This window comes from Otolemur garnettii, unplaced genomic scaffold, assembly GCF_000181295.1.
Source record: "Otolemur garnettii isolate 467f Iridium unplaced genomic scaffold, OtoGar3 scaffold00358, whole genome shotgun sequence".
Taxonomy (NCBI): domain Eukaryota; kingdom Metazoa; phylum Chordata; class Mammalia; order Primates; family Galagidae; genus Otolemur; species Otolemur garnettii.
In genome coordinates this window covers 233,773-234,642 of record NW_003852753.1, presented here as the reverse complement: position 1 = coordinate 234,642, position 870 = coordinate 233,773, and the positions used below count along the sequence as shown (strand labels likewise).

At 34.8% G+C, this 870-nt stretch overlaps 1 protein-coding gene across 1 annotated transcript in view; it reads right to left on the bottom strand.

Moving 5' to 3' along the window:
- Window positions 1–229: 229 nt before the first annotated feature.
- Window positions 230–870, bottom strand: part of PDGFD (platelet derived growth factor D) — a 121,176-nt gene continuing 120,535 nt past the window's right edge. Inside the window, exon 7 of the mRNA XM_023509105.1 lies at window positions 230–838. Within this exon, the coding sequence (XP_023364873.1) occupies window positions 713–838 (126 nt within the window). The 3' untranslated portion in view covers window positions 230–712. The remainder of the gene's footprint in view (window positions 839–870) is intronic.

Sequence of the window (870 nt, the reverse complement as noted above, 5' to 3'; positions counted from 1 at the left end):
CAGTTTTTAGATGGATTAGAATACCTCAGCAAAATGCATATAAAGAAGACAATGGCATGGTTTTAGAGACAGATTATTATTGTCTACATAGTAAGTATGTAGTACATCTTGTGGGAAAAATGCCTAAGTATTTGCCTTTTCCCTAAAAATCATATTTTCCCTTTTTTTAAATAATCAGTTAAGATGTATACATAAGAAAAACTCTTCTTTTGCTTTTAATGTATGAGATGATTTCTTTAAGAGAATAATATCCAAAATTATCTTGTGATTCAAAATTAAAAAATAAACACATTCATCTTCTGAAAATTTTAAAGACATGCTTCATATATTTGACTGTCTCTTATTTGTCAAAAGGCTTTAAGGGTCTGAAGAACTCAACCATACCTAAGCTCTAGTGTACCTGGTTATGTGTACTGAATAGACCATTTGATCTATTTACACATAGACATGGATATACATATCTGTGCTGTGTATATAGAATATCCTCAGATGCTATTATTAAATGCAATCCTATATTCTTGCATATAGAAGTTTGCAATACACCTTTCTACTTGCCATGGAACTAAAAGCTAGGTTGAAACTCAGCAACCAGTGTGTTCATTGCATTGCAGGCTAGTAGTAAGTTTGGTTGCTGGTGGAAAATGGGTCTTTACCCATACCCTCCTTAACCTAAAGTTTCTTTCAAGCTTAATGTAAGAATGTGCACATTCTTTTATCGAGGTGGTCTTGAGCTGCAGATACAGTTGCACCGCTCATGGTGATCCAACTGGATGTCAACGAGAGCCATGGTCTTTGCTCTGCCCCTCCTCCTGAAATGGCCAGGCTCAAACTTTAACACCTAGGGTAAGAAGAATATTTTCTGTTAGAAAG